General features: G+C 43.1%; 1 protein-coding gene across 1 annotated transcript in view; it reads left to right on the forward strand.

The window, feature by feature from the left end:
* Positions 1-14381, forward strand: part of ADSS1 (adenylosuccinate synthase 1) — a 475994-nt gene that overhangs the window by 184958 nt on the left and 276655 nt on the right. The window contains exon 3 of the mRNA XM_078660279.1: positions 13905-13967. Coding sequence (XP_078516405.1) covers positions 13905-13967 — 63 coding nt within the window. The remainder of the gene's footprint in view (positions 1-13904; positions 13968-14381) is intronic.

Consider the following 14381-nt stretch of genomic DNA (forward strand, 5'->3'; position numbering starts at 1 on the left):
ACAAATGTATTATTCCCCAGTACCCAGTTGTCCCAGATATCTCTTCCCTATTGACAGCCATTGATTCTGAAGCCTCATTTTTTACAGTCATAGACCTCAAGAACGCATTTTTCAGTGTCCCCATTCATCCAGACAGCCAGTTTCTTTTCGGATTTTGTTTAAATGGAAGGAGCTATATGTTCACACGAGCTCCTCAAGGTTTCACAGAAAGTCCAAGTATTTACAGTCAAGCACTTAAGAGACAACTAGACAATATTCACATGCCAACTGACACTGCCCTGCTCCAGTATGTCGATGATCTACTGATCACAGCCCGTTCTGAACGTGCTTGCGAGCGAGCATCCCTTACAGTCTTGTATTTCCTTGCCGAGATGGGGCACAAGGTGTCCCCTTCGAAGCTTCAATTCTGTGTCCAGCAAGTGATCTATTTAGGCCACTTACTGTCCAAGAGGGGTAGGCAGTTGACACCTGACCGTATCCAGTTAATAGCGAGTCTTCCACAGCCCAAGACCCAGAAGGAGGTACGTGCTTTTATCGGCCTCACTTCTTATTGCAGACAATGGATTCCTCAGTATGCATTTCTAGCCAAGCCACTGATACAGTTAACGACACAGGAGGCAGCCGTATCGACTGTCCTCCCTTGGACATCTGAACATACACTTAGTTTCAATGAGTTAAAGAAAGCCTTATGCCAAGCTCCAGTTCTAGCTACACCGAACTACAGTAAGCCTTTTACACTTTTCGTCACTGAACGTGAAGGTACAGCATTATCTGTTCTTACACAAGATCAAGCAGGACAATACAAGCCCTGTGCTTATTTTTCGAGCACACTAGATCCTGTAGCCCAGGCGCTGCCTGCGTGCCTCAAGTCAGTTGCAGCCACAGCACTAGCTATCAGACAAAGTGATTCCATAGTGTTAGGACATTCCTTGACAGTACAAGTTCCACACTCCGTGGAAGTTCTTTTAAACCGAACACAGACTCAGCACTTGACAATTGCACGTTTAACAGGTTATGAATTGACACTGTTCCAGCCACACATAGAAATCAGACGCTGCAACGTTCTAAATCCTGCTACACTGTTACCATCAGTTACTTCAAATCCTGCCACACACGACTGTGTGGAAGTAGTTAACATTATGACTAAGCCAAGACAAGATCTGACAGATATTCCATTACCAGATCCCGACCTGACACTTTATGTGGATGGTTCATGTATGAGAACAAGTACAGGAGAATTAGTAGCCGCGTATGCAGTGACTACAGACACTGAAGTTATAGAAACACACCGTATTGACACCCTGTCTGCTCAAGCAGCAGAGCTAGTTGCTCTGACTCAAGCCTGCATACACGCTAAAAACCTGAAAGTTAATGTTTACACAGATTCACGCTACGCATTCGGAGTCGTACACGACTTTGGAGTGCTCTGGCAGGAGAGAGGTTTCATGACTTCTCATGGAACCAAGATTCAGCATGGTCTCCTTATTCAAGCTCTGTTAGATGCCATACACTTACCGACATCTATTGCTATTATGAAATGCAAAGCACATACGAAAGTTACTGACATTATTTCCCAAGGTAATGATCTAGCAGATCGCACAGCCAAGCTTACAGCACAGACTCCAGACATGTCAGTTAATCCGACACAGACACATACTTCAGATCTGACTACCTGTATGACAGTTAAGGACCCTACTCAAGATGTCATAGATATCCAGTTACATGCTACTCCCGATGAAATCAAGAAATGGTCTGAACAAGGAGGGGTCCAGACAGATCAGGGATGGGTAACGAAGGGTAAAGCCACATGGTTTCTCCCCGACTCTATGGTTCAAGTCATTATCAATACCGCACATAGTCCAGCACATTTAGGAGAAAAAGCTATGTTAGATAGTATCCAGAACATTTGGTTCAACAAGCATTTATGAGCTGCAGCCAAGCAGAAGGTCCGTACCTGTATGATATGTTGCCAGTTTAACCCAGGTAAAAGTGTCCCGGTGGAACAAGGTGGATTCCAGCCCCCTGACCACCCTTTTGAAGTCCTCCAAATGGATTATATTCAGATGGAGCGATGTCGAGGTTTCAAGTATGTCCTTGTAGTTGTATGCGCTTTGTCCAGGTGGACAGAGGCATATCCAGTCCCAGATTACACAGCCACGACCACTGCCAAGCAGTTGGTTCGTGAATTCTTCCCCCGCTACGGACTCCCTAGAGTCGTATATTCTGATAACGGCCAACCATTCTCATCCGAGCTTATGAAACATATTTCCCTGTTGTTAGGGTACCAGTGGAAGTTCCATTGTGTACGCCATCCTGAAGCAGCCGGTCTCGTAGAGAGACATAATCAGACCCTGAAAATTCGAATTGCAAAAGTATGTAAAGAGAAAGGTGTAGACTGGCTAGTAGCTCTGCCAGTTGCTTTGTTTTATATGCGCATGGTCGCACATTCCAGATCAGGTTTGTCCCCGTATGAGGTCGTATTCGGCCGCCCCCCTAATATGTGGGGTACACCTAGACCTCGAAGTATTACCGATGTTTCAAGTAATATGCTGACAGATTACCTAGCTTCCTTGATGTCTGCCCTCAACTCTTGTCGTTCACAGGTTGCTGCCGCATTTCCAGACAATACCGAGGTGGCACCGCATGAAATCGTTCCCGGATGCATGGTTCTTGTGAGGAACTTTGATCGTTCAAGTCCGCTGGAGCCTCGCTGGAAAGAACCCAAACAGGTCCTCCTGGCCACCCGTACTGCCGTCAAGCTGGAAGGCAGGAAGGGCTGGGTCCATTTGTCACATGTGAAAAGATTTTTGGGATTGAAGTCTGTTACCAAGAACATTTCCGAGGATTTGAAAGACTGCCAAAGTACTATTCTTAAGGACTGTCCCGCAAAAGACTATGATACGAATCCCTCCCCGTTAGAGAAAACTCCGCAGCAGGAGTATAAGAAGAAATTAAGGTCTAGTAAAATAAGTCAGCCAGTTTGATTGTCTAAGTCCTCCCCTAGGTGAAACGGTTAGACCGGTTTCTGACATGTATAAAATAGACCCCCATAGTGAGAGAGTTAGTCAAAACTCAATCCGATGTATCGTTTTTCTAAGTTTCATATTGTTTTTTAGCATTATGATTTCCTGCATATGTTATGCATTTTACTTGTGTTTTCCAGTTTCTCATGTAAATAAGTCTGCTAATGCTACAGTAGAGCACACGTTTAGTGATCTGCCTCCTCATGAACTCTCATATCGTCTTGCTATGCGTAATAATTCTTTTGTCCGCATGTTACATTATTCACACCAGACCAGCAATGCCACTAATTGTTGGGTGTGTGGTCGACTCCCCCCTTTCCAGACACCGAAGGGAGTTCTGCCACTCTTTCCTTATCCATTTTCACATAATGGTTCGTGTGGAGCATGGTCCACGTTAACGTCATCCTCAACAGATATGTCTTTTCTTAATAGTACATGTTTCCCAGGCAAGCAAGGTCTTCCCCACAGAACAGGGTTAGATCTAGAAAATGAAGTTTATAATTTAGGTAATTATTCTTCGAATTTCATGGTCCTGAATGTTCAGTCTGATTCTACTCCAGACTTACCTGCTATGTCAGTATTACCAGTCAAAGGTGAATTATGTGTCCGAAATAATGGTTCCGTACATGTAGGCCATAGTGATTGTACTACTATTGTCAAGTATAGTGACAGTAGGAAATCTATTTTCAAAGCTTCACGTCATTCTTATTTTGTTTGTGGTCAAACCGCATATGTTCGTCTGCCCCTCGATTGGGAGGGAACCTGTTACATTGCCTTCCTACTGCCACCAGTTTTTCTAGCCCCACCTGACTATCATAGGAATTCCCACCTAGTACATACTAGACACAAGAGAGATCTCCCGATTGTCGATTATACTGAAACTGCTCTAGAACAATACATAGATATCAATAAAGGTGTCTTCCCCTACTTAGGTACTGTCGTGAATAGTAAACTGATACGTAGATTAACGAGAACCCTTGAAGCAGTAATGATTGAGACTACTTCTGCTCTAGGTAACTTAACCGAAGAACAATCCTTTATGAGAATTGTCGTGCTCCAGAATCGTCTTGTCCTTGACGTCATACTGGCCGATAGGGGCGGGGCCTGTAGAGTCATCGGATCTAGTTGCTGCATTTTCATTCCTAATAACGCGCCGTCTGTTTATTCAGCTATAACCAGACTCCATAAAATTGCCCATATGTTACACCTAAATCCAGGCACCTGGACATGGTCCGGTTGGTTCTGGAATATAATTTCCGCCTGGGGATGGAAAGTATTGTCATTTCTGGGTATTGCAGTAGCGATCATATTCAGTTGCTGCCTCTGTTTACAATGTGGCCCTGCGATTTGCGGCATTTGTGCTACCTCTTGTATTCCTAGTCCCAAGTCCCGTTCTAAATCCAGTTCCAAGAAAATTCGAGACGAGCAAATGATACTATATGAAATGATAGATGGTATCATGAATATTGATGTTTCCTGATGGAAACGTAGTGACAAGGAGGGAATGTGGAAAAGTAAATTTTGCCATGTTCTGTATCCCTACGTGTCTTCCATCTTATGTTATGTGTGCATGATTAATATGCATATGTATCCCCCATGTTCGATTAAAGACGCAATTATAGTTGTGTCCATCTCTAGTATGCCAGTTTCCAGTTCTCGTGAAAGCTACGAGTATTAGGCCTATGTAAAGTTACGTTGCCACGTTTCTCAGTGTGCACGTTATTTCATTGTAAAGTCCCCGTTTTCTAGGCCTCAAAAGGGCCCGGACACCAGATTCAGCTTCTGTCTCCTGAACCCTCGCTGAGGAGCGATACAGCCCCCACCTGTATCCTCGACCCTTCACTTACTTCCTGCCTCGCAGTGCCCGGCTCGGCCTGGCTCTGCCTCTGAGTCTGCCAAGAGTATGTTATGATTCTAGTTATCAGTTCAGCCCTCCTTCTCTGCATTCCTAAGCTACTGAATCGCATCAATAGTTTCCGTCATCGTCTAGCCTTTACGTCTCCATGTAAGAGAAATACTGTATTTATGGTCATTTAATATTCCTCAACACGCACTACATGTAGAATAATGCATGCATCAGTCTTAGAGTCTGTTAGCCTTTACCCCGATAACTTTTGGATTCTATCAACATGTTCTCTAAACATCAGATACTAGATAGGGTTTAGGTACATGTCGCCCTGACTCTCCAGACTTCAGTCTCTGCTCCTAGCACAGAGTTCATAGCCCCCAGCTTCTCCTAGTAACACGTCATTGTCAGTTTGCGCGCACCATTAGGTTAGAGGTCCCGGCTCCTTAGGTAGCCCCCTCCATGTTTCCGCCCCATTTATGACATACTCTGTTACGTTTACATCACATGTCTATGTATACGCCTCCTGTTACACCTACTTTCACCCTTATCTTTCGCGACTGCTATTGACCACACCCACTGCTCCGCCTATTGTATTCACTGTAATGCAACTGTTTTAGTATATATGCTTGTGTACTGTTATTAAAGTTAGCGCGCTCATCCCAGATCCAGCCCCGGCAGCTGTCGGGCCCTGTCATCCTATTCCTGTGCAGGTTGTCCTGTCCCTGTCCTTTATGCTGTATTAAACCTGCAAACTCCTACTACCTCGAATCTTGACTCTTATTTATTGAGCTATCTGTTATTCATTTATCCATTCAAAAATAGAGGTATTATTTATTTATTTACCACATTACACATACAGACAGGCTTGCGCAGACTTACAATGATGTTTGCACAGACAGACAGAGAGGCTTGCACAGACTGGCAGGCTTGCACACAGGCATACAGAGAGGCTTGTACAGACAGACACAAAGACTTTGGCAGACAAACAGTCAGAAAGAGAGACTTAGTGAACAGATAGAGGGTTTCACAGATAGATAGATAGATAGATAGACAGACAGACAGAGAGGTTTGCATAGACAGACTGAAATACTTACATGGATAGACAGACAAAGATCCTGGCACAGCCACTGAGGGTCGCACGGACAGACAGAGAGGCTTGTACAGATAGACAGACAGTGAGGCTTCCACAGACAGACAGGCTTGCACACACAGGCAAAGAGGCTTGCACAGACAGCCCATCAGAAAGAGAGACTTAGCAGATAGATAGAGGCTTGTGCAGACAGACAGAGAGGCACATACAGACATAAAGTCTTGCACAGACAGACAGATGAGCTTGCACAGACAGACAGAAAGACAAGCTTGCACAGACAGACAGGCTTGTACAGATATATGGGCAGAATTGCAGAGATATATAGACAGAGTTGCAAAGGTAGATGGACAGACAGACAAAGAGAGTTGCAAAGGTAGATGGACAGACAGAGATACAAAGGCAGACAGATAGGACAAGAAACTGGAATAAGTGGCAGAAGCAAAAATAGGAATGTGATAGTTAAATATCTTTATGAGCAGGGCATACAGGAGCATTGAAAGCACACTAGAAAGCCGTAAAAGCAGGACATACAGACTAAATTGGTTTACAAATATAACGATATACAAGAGCACTGAAAGTAAACTAGAAAGCCATACAAACAGGACATGTGGACTAAACTGGTATACAAATAGAACTGTAGCCTTCAATTAAAATACATACCTGAATAACAAACAGGAGTGCATTTGGAAATGCACTTCATTGAGCGCACGCAAAAATAAAAAAGATAACTTTATGAATAAAGTTTCAAATGGAATTTGGTATGCTGAGAAATACAGTCACTTGTAAAAGAAAAAAAATCAAAGGCCAATCCGAAAGGAATTTACAACACCATTAGCAGGAGATAGGGACTGATAAAGCTAGAATGTGCATTGTGAACTACAAGGAGGAGCTAGTAGAAAGCGTCCTGCTATCATAACAGGTTCTAAACAGAAAGGTAACACCAGAGCAATAAAGTAAAAACACTGTCATTGAAGAAAAAAACTACCTTGTGTGCAGATGTGGATCTTTTGAAAGAGCAAAATGCAGTCACTCAGAATGAAGTTACCCAGGGACTGAAGTGGGTTGATCCCCTGCTCCATGTTGTATGCTGTTTGCTGTATGCTTTAGTGGGCCGAAGCAATATGTGAACAACACAACAACAGATCCTTGGATTAAGACAGCTGGTGACACACCCTTTAAACATGTATATTATAAATATATTTTTTCAAAACATACAAAGGTCTTAGTTAACGTCAAAACTAAAAAGTGGAGAAACTGGTAGCCCAGCACTTGTCAAGCCATGATGTAATTCTTAACTGTGCACTGAAGTTGCATTCATGTTTAACTTATCTTATAAGGTGTTCCACCTGTGTGTGCTCACATGACTGACTTAGCATCCTAGCTTGATGAAATGCTTTGCCAAATTGGCAGCTTCTTCTACGTGGAACACAGGCCGACAATAAACAAAAAGTATTGCTCTAAAGTGGACTGTTGTAAATTAATTTGAAATGCATTATTTGTGGAAATAAGAATACGTTACTTTTTCTATCTCTCATGAGGTTGAATTGAGGGTGAAGGCACCATTTTGGGTTATTTTCTGACTAGTCATATTATACCTAAATTGAGTTCCTAATGTGAGCCATTGCTTGCAAGTGGGGCCCATGGGAACTCAATGTTATCTTCTCTTGAAGAGACGGTCCTTCACTGGTTCTCCTCCTTCCGCCACAACCGCTCCCAAAAAATAAAAATTAAAAACTTCAAGTCCGACCTACACCCCATAAACAGGGGCGTTCCACAATAGTCAGTGCTCTCCCCACAACTTTTCAACATCTACATTGAACCCCTTACTACTGCACTAAAAAAATCCAACATTCCCTTCTATCTTTATGCAGATGACACGCCGATCTATCTGGAAACCTCCTCCATTGATGACATACAAAGACTCAATGCCACGCTTAGAGAGGTCCAACACTGGCTCTCTAGTAATCATCCAAAACTCAATCAAGAGAAAACGGAAATACTCCTCATCTCCAACAAAGAAGAGAACCCCCAAATTGCGGGTGGACTCTGTAAAATCTCTAGGTATCACCCGAAACCCGAAACCGGATATGAACAAACACATTAAAAACTCTGCAAAACGCGCCTACCTCAACTTGAAGCTACTGCACAAAATAAAAGCCTTCCTCCCGCCCAAGGACCTTCAACAAGCCACTCAAGCACTGGTGCTGCCCAGACTAGACTATGGGATTACGGCACAGCAAAATCCCACCTCACCTCCTGATAACAACCGTCAATGCAGCAGCAAGAATGGTCACTGGAACTAAGAAATTCAACCACATCTCACCCGCACTCAGAGAACTAAAATGGCTCCCAAATGAAATGCGGGCCAGCTTCAGAACAGCCTGCCTCATGCACAAAGCCCTACACACAGGCAAACCGGAATGCCTGGCTTCCAAACTCAAAAAGGCCATCCAGACCAGGAACCTCAGGAGCTCCAACACCCTGCTACTCACCCCGCTGAAAACACGCAAACAAAAAACCACGGCCAGGTCGTTTTGCTGGTAACGCGCCCAAAATCTGGAACTCCATTCCCTCCCACATCAGAACGATCCCCTCTTTTGCAAAATTCAAACGACTGCTCAAAGTCCTCTTCCTCGATCGCTCCCTAGCGAACCGAAAGGATCCACTAAAATGCCTTAGCCGGCACTCCACCTGACTTAGAGTCCGTGTCCCGTGATGACTTCAACCTCCTTTACCCCCGGCCCCCTACCCCGTTCACCCCACACCGAAGAAGAAACTGTATTGGCTACTCGTTTTGTGTGACCTGTACGCATCATGTTTATTTTTTTTCTTTAATTCTATCTGCTGCTCCTTATGTTTGAACTCTACTCTTCACAAATGTCTATGTCCTACTATGATCTCTGCCTTGCTTGATTGCATATGAGACACTTGTTGTAAAGCGCTCTGATGCCCTCAGGTCCATCTAGCGCTATATAAAACTCCTAAAATACAAAATAAATTAAATAAATAAATAATTTTATGAACCAAGACTTTTTTCCATCATTGGACTTTGACCCAGAACAAGAGGGAGAAAAACAAAAAAGGTAGAAAGCAGAAGGATGCAAAAGATACAGTGACAAGGGAAGAAAGCAGGGATGAAAAAGAACTTATAAGAGGAAGATGATGGGCCAGAGAGTTTCTGGTGATGGATGGCCTCGTGCCTCTGAACAACACTTTGGGCCTAGGCGTTTATTATTTTGCAAATGAAGCACCAACTTTTTGACATTCAGGTTTTCAATGTGTTAACACAGCCAATGTCAGGGGCATGGGAGGATGTATAGTTTTTAGGACTGTCTTATTTAATGAATAACAGCTACCACTTCAGACAACTTTTGGGGTCAAGCTTCCTTTCCTATTTTAGACCTTTCTTGTTTGATAAGAGTTCTTGCAAGGTTGAAGGTGGATTGAAGGGGAGGACTTTTTTGGTCCCCATTCCCAGCAACTTTGACAGAGCGGTGGGGCTGCCTTTCTGTTGAATCAAAAAATTACTTGAAACCTGTAGAACAGTGCCAGTGAGTTGTGAGGCACTATCTCCGCTAGTCGCCAGTTCAATATACACTAGGGTAGTAAAGGCAAGGAACTCCTTGGCTCCCAAAGCCATTTCCATTTAGGCACTCTTCCAGAAACACTGTAGGAATTTGAAGATGAAAGCATCTGTATTCAGGACTTGTACTGTGATGTACTATTTGGTTTCACAATCCCAGAAACAACCTTCAATGATGTGTTCCATTACCACAGACCACAAAGCTGACCTAGATAGTGCCCTACTGGACTGTTGGATAACCTTCATCTTTAGCAACCCCTGAAAGGGAGAACAAGAAAGCCCTCAGATACTGAGTTCCTCCTGGACTAACTTTCAAAGTAGTTCATAACTGCAATGTATCAGGTCTATTAACCTAGCTGAGCCCCAATTTTTGTTAGGAAGTCTGGATGGCCAGATTTAGAGAAGTGTGCAAACCAAAATGACGCTGTAAACTGGTAATGTATACTACAACAGAAAAATAGTATACGTTGATCTGGGACTTTCTGAAATAGGAAGGAAATCATCAGTTAGAAAATACTGATGGCCTTCCATATGGGGCAAAAAGTTGCAGAAATTGTAGCAAAACACTAGTACGAAATCAGTGTATTCGAGAGCACAGAGTATGCCTATAATTTGGTGTGTGCAATTAAAATATATGCTGTAAATAGCCTCGGATCAACAACAAACATGGCACAAAATGTTAAAAAAGCATATGCACGTCATTTGAGAGCTCTGTAACAAAGCACTTGGGCCTGATTCACAAAGGGACTTATAACTTGTAAAGTTATATGTGTGAAGGCTCCGCACTCAGGCAGAGCCTTCACACTCAGTAAGGATCTCCGCTCTGAGCACTACAGTGTTGAGATTGTGCCCCGAGTGCAGAGACTCCTCCACAATTGCGGAGACTCCGCACTCATAAATTTACGAGTCATAAGTCCCTTTGTGAATCGGAATCTGGGAATGTGTTGGCTTGACTCTATGGCACATAAATAAAATTTCACACAAGTACTTCTGCCAACCTATAAGACAACTGATGTTATTCATGTCTAGTCAAGCTTTTCTTTACACTTTGTATGCAGAACACAGAAAGATTAATTTTGCAAAGCGTTTGTGTTCAATACAAGTATTTCACAGTTTCTAAGATACTGTTTGGAAAAAAAAAAAGCATAAGGTACAAGTTTACATTTTCTTTAATTCCAAAGTATACCATGCACAAAGTTCCAAGGAACAGCAGTATTGTACATTCAACAATGTGCTGTAAGGAGCCCAGTTCAGCACTGAATTTAGGATTCAAGATGTTTTAGAGTTTGGTGATTTGGAGTATGCAAGTGGAACAATACCAAGCTAAAGTCTCCAAATCTGGGTTTTGGCAGTGCAGTCGTCATACAGACCTGTAGGTTATAATATATATAGATTTCTCCTTGGGTTTACTTCCTTCAAATCATTAGGTTTTCTTTGTTCTTCTTCCAGCATTGTCAATTAGAGTCTGCGCCCATCATGAGATCTAGCCACTCTGGAGCCCTATCAGTCCCCTGCACACACCACATATTCGACCTCAGTAACCACCCCATTTGCAAAGAACTCACCAGGGTCCTCAACTCCTCTATCACCATGGCCCACTTCCCCCAGAAATGGAAGCATGCTGACATAAAGACGCTGCTAAAGAAGCCATCCGTGGACCCAGGGGAACCTAAGCACTACCGACCTATCGACCTTGCTCCCTTTCTCAACCAAGGTCAAAAAGAAAGCCATCAATGTCTAGCTCACTAGACATCAGGAGAACTTCAACCTTCTGGAACCCTCCCAATCAGGCTTCAGAGCTCACCACAGCACAGTGACAGCCCTAGTCACTGCCACAGACAATATCAGAATGCTGTTGGACCACGAAGAGACAGCAGCCCTCATCCTCCTCACCCTCTCAGCAGCGTTTGACACCATATCCCACCACACACTGTTAAACAGACTCCACACAGAGGACCAGCTCTCATATAGATTGCATCCTACCTCACAGTAAGAACGCAGGTCGTCCTCCCACCCTACTCCGCACTCCCTAAGAACATCACCTGTGGTGTACCTCAAGCTTATCACTTAGCCCAACCCTCCTCAATGTATACATGACAACCCTGGCAAACATCATCAAGAGCCACAGACTCAACATCATCTCCTACTCCGACGACACCCAACTTATCCTTTCCCTGACCAACAACACAGCAACCACCAAGGGCAAATTACAAGAATGCATAAAAGGTGGGCCTGGATAAACAACAACTGTCTGAAACTCAATACCGGCAAGACCAAGGTACTCATCTTTGGTAAAGGAAAGGACATTCACTGCAACACCGCATGGTGGCGACGTTAACTGGGCCAACCGCCAAACCCACCTAACACACACTCAACCTCGGCATTTTCCTCAACAGCCAGCTATCCATGAAGAAGCAGGTCAGCGCTGCCTCCTCCGCTTGCTTCCTCACCCTCTGAATGCTCATAAAGGTCTTCAGATGGCTCCTACATAACACCAGAACAGTCACACAAGCTCTCATCACCAGCACACAATACTACGCCATCTCCCTATGTAAAAATAACAGCCCAACTCATGACAAACCTCCAAACTATCCACAACACAGCAGCCAGGCTCATTCTGGACTTTCCCAGACAGCACCACATCACCCAACAGCTCAGGAAAACTCCACTGCTACCAGCCACAAAGAGATGTCAATTCAAGCTGATTACCCATCCTTACAGGGCACTACACTATGAAGGACCGGCGTACCTCAACAATCGAATAAACGCTAACCAACCTACCAGGAAACTCTGCTCTGAACCCTCTTCCCTAGCAGCCACCTGACTCACCCGTCGGACAAACAGGAGCAGCCCCTCTATCTCTCACCTGGCGGCTAAGACCTGGAACGACCTCCCTCTGCACATCAAAGCCTCACCATCGCTTCAACAGTTTATGAAGGACCTCAAAACCTGGATTTTCAACCAATAGGAGAACAGGCAGCATGCTCTCCTAGTGCCTCGAGACCCTAATGGGTGATGCAGTCGTGCTCTACAAATTCTACTTGACTGGATGATTGAATCACGTCTTAGATCAGCTATTGGGTTGTGTCTTGCTGCCTTCAATTGAGATGCACGAGGGACTACCTTACAACTGTAACCTATCTGTTCTCTTCTTGTGGCACTCTCTCATATGTGTCTCACTCTGTTCCTCCTTTTGTACGTAACACCCCTTGCCTTCAATACTACTCTGATTTTTCGATGATAAAAGAAGGTTTAGTGACAAGGCAGCCTTAATTACAATTCCATCTTTCCTTTTATGTCTTAGAAATTAAAAACGACTAAAATAATGATCCTTTGTTATTCAACCTTTATGAGAAATATAAACACACTGCTATTGAAGGAAAAGGAGCCTTCAATATAATCCACCTTTCATTTGTTTGTCTGACTTTAATGTACCTATTGTGCATGCATTACCAAATTAAACCAGAACAATTGACTTTTACAATACTTGTTTACATTTTGACATTACCCATAGTTATCCTCTGATACAAACACAAATGAAAAATATTGGGCTCATACGATTTAATTGGCAAGTGATGAAATGGGATGCAGGTCTCCAAGTACAATGCATTTGCTCTTAAACAAAATTGAGAACCTTTTCAAGTTGCCTCATGAACATATATTTACACTGCCTCACTCTATGTTGCAAAATACAATGTGAAACATGTCCAAATTTGGCAGCTTGTAAAAAGGTGTACAAAGTCAAGTGCAGTATGCAATTTCAGTAGTAACAAAGGGCCCTTGTAAGCAAAGAGGACATAACTAACTAGTTCGATTTTCTTTCCTGACCGATTGGTTTGCGACCTGCTTTTCATTTTGTGGTGCAACTGATGGACTGATCAAATACACTGTAAACTGTACATTCACAGTAAGTCGCTAAATCTCCTGCTTCATTAATATGACTGAGGCAGAAGACAGTAACCCCTTTGAATGTAGGTATGGAGTCTCGCAAAGAACAGCAAACTTCTATCCCTGCGTTCACATTGCCTGTATGCCAACATTTTGTTTTAAGAAGCAGCCCCTGTTGCATGTCTCTCTTTGTGAATGGAGTTTCTTCCAATGTCAGGTAACTTGTCAGTAGTTTGTGACTGTAACTGTAGTCACAAAGTATAGATATATCACTGTGACCTATACTAAAATTGTGAGTCGGAAATACTTTTCTGACTGACAGAAGTGTTGTTAATACATAACAGCAAGAGGTATATTGTACCCCAAATTGTTTATAATGATTAATCACGTTCTGCATAACGTAAGAGTATGTAGGTTAGGTGCTAAACTATGCTTTTCTGTTTACATCAACTGTTTATTGTGTTTATTTAGGTAACGGAGTTGTGATACACTTGCCAGGCTTGTTTGAAGAAGCTGAGAAAAACGAAAGAAAAGGTATGAATTAGCACTTTCCCATTTATATATTTCTCTGTCAATTCTAAATCGGTAGTTGGCCGGTGATGGCACAAAATCAATCTTCTCTCTGAGGTGTTGAACCAAGGTTTCATTTTTGATCATCACTCATGCCTCTGAGTGCCTTGAGAATCAAGAGCCTAATTTTATTCAGAGGTTAAAGATCTGATTCCTAATCTTCAATAACTGAGACTTGACCTCAACAAAAAGACTAGTTCCTCCTCCGTGTGAAAGATCAAAGTCTAGGCTTGAAACTGTAAACAGATTATATCCGCTACAGCTGTTTGGCTATTTAAATGTTTTTGCATACCCTTTTCCTGTTATACAGGTCAATAGCCCCAGCTCAGGTCAAGCTTCCATGAAGGCATTGCAAGGATTTTTATAAAAGGGAAAGGT

Source organism: Lissotriton helveticus, chromosome 9 (assembly GCF_964261635.1).
Source record: "Lissotriton helveticus chromosome 9, aLisHel1.1, whole genome shotgun sequence".
In the NCBI taxonomy this organism is placed as follows: domain Eukaryota; kingdom Metazoa; phylum Chordata; class Amphibia; order Caudata; family Salamandridae; genus Lissotriton; species Lissotriton helveticus.